The 7,617-nt window shown below is 34.5% G+C and overlaps 1 protein-coding gene across 1 annotated transcript; it reads left to right on the top strand.

Moving 5' to 3' along the window:
• Nucleotides 1-6,111: 6,111 nt before the first annotated feature.
• Nucleotides 6,112-6,809, top strand: LOC110027932 (transcription repressor OFP13-like). The gene has a single exon (XM_020729586.1). The coding sequence runs from the start codon at nt 6,175-6,177 to the stop codon at nt 6,799-6,801; it is 627 nt and encodes a 208-aa protein (XP_020585245.1). The 5' UTR covers nt 6,112-6,174; the 3' UTR covers nt 6,802-6,809.
• The last annotated feature ends 808 nt before the right edge of the window (nt 6,810-7,617 follow it).

The raw sequence follows: 7,617 nt of genomic DNA, 5'->3' as shown, positions 1-7,617 counted from the left end.
AATGTTAGGAAAAGTGTGGAGAAAGTTTAGGGTTTTTAGAATAGGAGTAGAAATGTAGATTTCTACCTTTTTGGAGAGATTGGACAGGGGATTTTGAGAGAATTTGTAAGGAGATGTTCTAGCATTGCATGGATCGACGGCAGACTTTGTGGGGGAGATTTTCTTCTTTCTTTCAAAGGAAAAAAAACTAATTATTGTGTTTTTTATTATCTTATGATTTTGTAAATACTTATCTAGTTGATTTGCTTTGATGAAATGAAGTTTTCCGTTGTGTTTTCTTCGTGTTTTGTGATGTGTTTCTCTTACTCTCTCTTCTTGTTTGGAAATAATGGCATGAGAAGATTATGCCGTTGTTTTCATTTTACTTTTCTTTTATAATGAGTAGAATTCATGTTTAGGATTTTGTGATGCATGTTAGAAGTGCATTTAATTATCAATGTGATGGTTTTTACATGCACTTTATTTACATTACAATAAAGGTCTGTTGTAGTGTTAAAATTCGTTGTAATTGCATTAAGATTCCATAGATGGTTAAGTTCATGGGAGTTGAATGCAAATAAAGAAGGAAATATACTTTGATGGGCGTAGAATTGGAGATTTTAGGGTGACAGACTAAAATCCCCAATTTGGTCATATTGTTTGAATACTGAAGTGGGGATGTTAGCTCTCAGGCGAGGGGAACGTGGGAGCTCCGAAGTGAGAGCTGGTATCCTCTCAACCTAGTCACGGATTCAGTAAACAAGCATAGGATTAGTCAATGTTCTTTATGTCTGGACCAAAGGGTAAATAATATGATTGCTCCTATTTGACACATATAATATGTAATGCATCTCATTCCTTTATATTATCCAATTCATTACATAAGAATAGTAATTTTTAATATCTCAAAATTCTCCAAACCAATTCTTCAAAAAAGGGTTATCTTTAGAATTAATATTTGCACTTAGTTATAATTACTATCTTTACATTTAACACTTGCATTTAGGAGTAGTTGCTAGATAAAACATCATTTTAATCGACATTCCAAACTAAGGACTAATTGTAGTAGACTAGGATTTGACTAAGGATCTCTTACCTCGCTTTCATGTGGGATCGATAAACGGGACTCCACTAGAGCCATGTATTACTTGAGCGATACGTATACTTGCGTTTGAAATTGTGACTTTACAAAATCATTATAAATATATAAATCTGGGTTCATAAATTCTTGCATATTAAAAGTTGCGTCAAGTTTTTGGCGTCGTTGCCGAAGATTTAAATCTTCTAGTAGTGGTGTCAATTTCTTATATTTTAAGCATATATAAAGTCGTTGTCAGACATGGAAACCTACCCTCAAATAGAGTAGATGAAAGTTGTGATGTTGCAGCCACAAGGCCTCTACACCATTCAAGAACTCTTCAATGATTCATTTTCTATCTAAATAAAGCCTATTATACATTCACGATCTTGATGTACGAATATTCATATTTAATTAAAGACCTTAAAATAATCAACATATTACAAAGTACATTTGAATGCATACATAGACTTTAATTTTAGTAGTTGACATAATCGCAGAGTTATAGTAATAGACCATCAAATCGTTAAAAGAACTAAACATTTTAGAAATCTGGAACGACATTAACCACTCAAAAATTGATTGCATTGAATTTTAGCTCTGATAGAGATCAGATTGAAATAAACGAACCGAACTACGAAACAAAATTTTGGATCAAATTTCTTTCTATTCGACCCAAGAGCGACTAGAAAGCGGAATGTTAACCTCTCATTGTTTTTAGGACTGTCAAAGAGTCATAATCAGTCCATTTTTTTTCATATTTGTTAATCTAATCTTGTTTGTCACCATAGCTACACCAAACCTTGCACGAGTTTATTTCTTTCGCATTTTCTTTCTGAGTGGAAAGCCAATCATATATTTAAGTATTCTTATCTCTGCAAACCTCATACGAGATTAAGTGCACATCTCGAAATATATATTCTTATAAGGATACATTTCATATGTTGTAAGAGTTTTCACTGTACCATCCAATGCAAAATCGAAATTACGACAATTAAAATTAGATTTCTAATTAAATTTTTATTTGGAAATGAAAATTAGATTTATAAGTGAATTTTCATTTAGGCAAAGGAAATTATATTTCACAAAGCAGGAAACAACGAAAACTCTTACATCGGATATATCTTCTTTTAAGAAAATATTTTGAGATGTGCAATTAATTGCATTAGGGGTTGCGGCGACGAGAATGTTTAGTTATATAATTAGCTTTATAGTTAGAAACAAAATACGAAACAAATATATATGTGAAAGGCTTGGACCAGTTACAATTACAGATAATATTAGAAAGAGACGTCTTAATTGATTTAGCAAATTGATTTATCTTAATTCTAGACAAACACAGTAAAATTAAAATATTATCTTTAACTATTCATTAATTCATTATTGATTTATACGTTCAGTCGAATCAATGATAGTTTAATTAACAATCTTCAACATACCTACGATCTGCTTTGGTCGGCTCAAAAAAAAATCAATCCAAGATTAAATTTCGGGCAATTGTTGTTATTCTAACTAAATTCATAGACATACCCTACATAACGTAACACATATATAGCATAAACTTAAATGTCGTAATTCTCGAACATGTACAACATTAATGATAAAAGCGCTAAGCCCTAAATTACAGACCTGCCTATGTACGAAATCAGATCATGAATCGATCCTACTAAAAATTTTGATCTGACATGGCGTGGATCATTTATTGCCTTAAACCTAAACTATAGATAGGAAATTTCACTCTCAATTCTTGTGTAATTACATATCTAACAACTAAACTTCTATTTTTTTGCAAATATACAACTTTACATGTGCATGAAAACATGTATTAAAATGCAAAGTTTAAGCGATAAATATATAAATAAATAGGGATTTAGTGGTATGTATGTAAATTTTTTGATATGCTACAAAAGCCAAAATAAGATGAGAGTGAAAGAAATAAACTTAACTTTATATGCCACAAGCCCAAATTGGAAAAATTAAGCAATTGCAATATTTCGGGCCAACATAAATATTAAATTTTACTATAAATTAAGTCTTTTTCTCCACTGTGTCATATTGAGTGTCATTTTTACATTTAATTCTAAAAAATTAAGATCATTTTTACGAAATTCTCAAGTTTTTCTAGGCCTACCTCTACCTTCATGAACATAAGTCGAGTATAAAACATGTACTCTCTTAACAGGATCAGCAGGTAGTCGACGTTTGATGTGACCAAACTATAATGACTCTTAAATTTTGTCCTCCTCTAGAGTTACACCAACCCTATGAATGGATATATTCATTACACATTTTGTATTTAACTACAACAACAAGCCTTTATCCCACTAAGTGGGGTCGCTTACATGAATTTTTTTGCTCCATTGCAACCTACTGAGTGTCATATGTTCCTTTAATTCTAATCAATTAAGATCATTTTTATACAAAGCGACCAAGTTTTTCTAGGTCTACCTCTACATTACTTAACATAAACATTCCTCCTGTAAATGTTCGATAACAACATTCATAACTAAAGCAAAAGATGTGGACCTACTGTTGTGACGAGATCTAAATATACCAGTTGGTGTGGTATATCTATAAATCGAACAGGAGAACAACCGACAAGTAAAAAAATAGAATGAGAAAAATCCACCAGAAAATAGTAACACAGCGAAACCACAGATTTATGTGGCTCGGCAAATTGCCTATGTCCACGAAGTCGTAGAGGATTTTACTACTTTAGGAATTTACATCAGTCGATCACCTCGACTTACAATAGGAATCTCTCACTTCGTTTCTCTCTCTTCTTCTCTCTTTATTCTTCTCTCTCTATACACCTGAGATACACCAAAGAAACTCTCCACCGAGATACACTGAAGAAGATAAACTTACAAGAGAAATAAACTCAATTTCTCTTCTGCCACAATCTACCACGAAGATGCCTAGGGAGAACAATCTTCTTCTTCTTCTTTCTTTCTTCTGCTGCAAGGAACTACTTCTTGCACTTTCCTTTCTCTATCCCGAGGAAACCGAAGAAGAACATAAAACCTGACTTCTAAACCCAAGGGGAGCCACCCAAGGCTTTTATCACAAACAGGACGGAACTTAGGGATGCTTTGCTTCGCAACAGAGGAAGGCAGGAGTGGTTGGTGCCTACGGTTCGCAAATCGAAGCCAGTCAGGAACAGTCGCGACTATTTCACGATCGAAGTGGGAGCGCAAAGCGGGAGATCGCGATGTTTCGTGATTGGGGGAGCGGAAGCGGTGGTCAGACCGGGCTTCACTTCTAACAAATCTCCTAATTGGAGACTGGTACACAAACTACAACATCTCCTTCCTCAAACTGATTTCCTCCACCTTGAATTCTCCACCCTGCAACTCAAAGCCTTTGTCTTCACTCCAGAAGATCAACTGAAGCTTTGCACAACTTCAGTTTATCAAAAGTAACACCCTCAGTCAAAATATCAGCAGGCTCCACATAGTTTTTCACCTCTAAGCTTTTTTTCTGGGTCACTCTTGTCTCTTCTTACAACTCTCACCGCATGGGCAACATCATGCCTCTGCTGAAAGCCTTTTTCAGCAGGTCTAGTCTTGTACCTCTTACTATCATTCTCACTCAGTTTTCACCCACCTAGTACACCCAATTGTTGTGTAATGTCTTCTTCCCTGATGGAAGTTCTGTCAGCTCCCACTTGTTTGAACTTTTATCTTGCAAGATTTCTTCATAGCTCTGTGGTTCTTCAACATATGTCTGTGAAATAATAGGAATGGGTGCCCCGGACCCACTTTCTTCTTCACTTCATCAACAGAACTATGAACTGTCAGCAATAGTGCATCATGTACTTCTTCAGATACCACATTTACGCTATCATTCACCATCTTCTTGGGATTCCTGCAGTTCATTTTTATGTGGTCGGTCTTGCCACAATTCCAGCAGGTTGTCTGCTGACCATACTTTGATTTTGATCTCCTTTTATTTGAATTCCAGTCTTGTCATCTCCCTCCGAAATCAACATTCAGTGTCGAACTCATTTCAGTTTAGAATTACCTGCAGACCTGCTAATTGTCATTCTCATAGTTTCCCAACTATTTGACAATGATGCAAACAATGATGCACATATCACATCATCAAAATCAATTTCAAAGGACGAAACAATTGATTTGTGATAGTATTGAAATCATTCAGTTGTTGAACAACAGAAACACCTTCCGTCATCTTGAAGTTGAATAACTTCTTCATCAAGTACACCTTATTATTCGCCGATGGCTTTTCATACATACCTGATAAGGCTCCTATGAACTCGGCAGCGTCCTCTCCTTGACGACGTTGTGTGCAACGGAAATCAATAGGGTCATACCTAACATAGTTGTAGTCTGAGAACATCAATGAAGGATTGATGCGAGGCTCACAGCCAAGTTGAGGGTGCAATTTCTCCTTATGATAATGTCGATTCAAATAGTTCATATCATCCTTTTGGCTCACCTTTCCAATAAAAAAATTATGAAAAAATTGATATAATAATTATTTTTTTATCAATTTAATTTACAATATTTATAATTCAAGACACTATAATTTTGAGTATTTTAAATATGATTCTAAATTAAAATTTTATGACATAAATATTTTAGTTATGTTTTTTTTTAAGCAAATTTTTTATTCAGTCATCACATTAAAATTTTTAAAATATGAATAATTCATCTATTAACTATATATATATATATATGCATTCTACAAAACTAGACCTTTATATTAATAGTACTTTCAAGCCATAAAATTATACTTAAAAAGATTTTTTTTTCATTTTAAAATAATAATAATTATAATTTTAAGTGATATAAATGATTTGAGTATTATGTATGCAAATATAAGAATGTAAATATATGCCCATAAAAATAAATAAATAAATAAATAATAAATAAGCTTGTCCTACATGCCCAGTCTATGGACTGTGATCGCAACATCATCATTAACACCACGGTCAGATTTTAATATGCTTTCCAATCTCGCACATATTAGCATTACTCCACCGTGAAATCGTTAACAATATACCCCACGATAGCTGTGCCAGTGAAAAAGTCCTATAAATCAAATCTTCCTCCTTATCTCAACTCTCCAGCAAGCAGAAGAAGCAGAAGAAAGCCATGGGAAAGCTAAAGTCTTCCATAAAGTCCATCCAAGAATCCATTACCAGCTTCAAGCCTAAAGCTCCCAGCTGCATCCATGAAGCCAAAACTCACTCCTTTAGAGCATGTACCTCTTCCCTAAGCCTCCACAATCCAGACCACATCACCCAACTTCAAAAAACTCACATGGAAGACTCTCCTTCCTGTTCCTCCTCTTCTCCGTTCCCAAAACAGCAGGAACAGGGCTGCTTGCCTCCCAATGGCCGCATAAACCCAAAAAGATTCTTTTTTTCTCCACGCAGCACCAAGTCCATCATGGAAGAGGTGAAGAACTGTGCTCCCAAGGCTAAAACTGTGCCTGGCAACAGTTTCTGCGAGGAGAGTGAGGCCATTGTTATGGTGTCTGATGAACCTTACAGAGATTTCAGGAGCTCAATGATGGAAATGGTGAAGGTTCATGAACTCAGAGATTGGCCAAGGCTGCAGCAGCTATTGCATTGCTACCTTCGGCTTAATGACAGGAAGACTCATAAGATTATAGTGCTTGCTTTTGTTGATTTGATCATGCATCTGATGGCTCATGAGGAGTTGTTTTCGTTGAGCTCTGCACCTCTCTGTTTTTCTCTTCGAGATTTAGAGAAATGATTTGTGAAATTAATGTTCTTCTTCCTTTTTTTTTTTTTGTTTCTGATGATTATATTAATTCTCTTTTTGGTTTTATATAGTTTTTAGTGATTGATTCATGTTTTCAGTTGAATTGTGGTTGCAGAAAGGTTTTGACTCCTTGTTATTACTGCCTGCATTATTGTTCCAGGCCGGACTCCTACAATTCTGGAACAGATGATTTATCTAGCAGTATTAATGTTGGCACAGTTACCACTTTCTCATGCAATATTAAAGCTAATTAATCTTATACAAATATAAATTTGCTTGTCATAAGTTTAGGGTTTATGGACATATTTTTCAAAATAATAATGATTTATTATTATAATTTAAAGGATCATGTTTTTGGGCTATTTTATAATTCAAGAAAAAACTTATTGCAACAACAATAATAACAATAAGCATTTATTGTACTGAGTGGGGCCGGTTACGTGAATCATTTTTCCTCTGTTGTGTGGATTGAGTGTCATATTTCTATTGAATTCTAATAAATTGTAGGGTTCATTTTTCCGTAAAACATGCCCTTCTTTGAGATTTAGGGTTGTAAACGGCCGAGCTTGAGCGAGCTCAGGCTAGGCTCGTTCGAAATAGCTCGTGTTTGAAATCGGCTCACGAACAGTGTGTTCGTGTTCGGCTCGATTTAAATATTCGTGTTTGGTTTGTGTTGGGCTCGAAATTGGCTCGTTAAAATTAAATTAAGAAAAATAGATATAAAATGTGTGATTTGAACTCGAACCAAATATATACAAAAAAATACACTAACCATATTGTCACATGAGGCATTATGATTTAAACTTA

Source organism: Phalaenopsis equestris, unplaced genomic scaffold (genome assembly GCF_001263595.1).
Source record: "Phalaenopsis equestris unplaced genomic scaffold, ASM126359v1 Scaffold000468, whole genome shotgun sequence".
In the NCBI taxonomy this organism is placed as follows: Eukaryota; Viridiplantae; Streptophyta; class Magnoliopsida; order Asparagales; family Orchidaceae; genus Phalaenopsis; species Phalaenopsis equestris.
Note: the sequence above shows the minus strand (reverse complement) of the source record. Positions and strands in the feature narration are given on the sequence as shown.

Coding starts and splice junctions, on each gene's coding strand:
- LOC110027932 (XM_020729586.1), top strand. CDS start 6,175: ATGGGAAAGCTAAAGTCTTCCATAAAGTCCATCCAAGAATCCATTACC.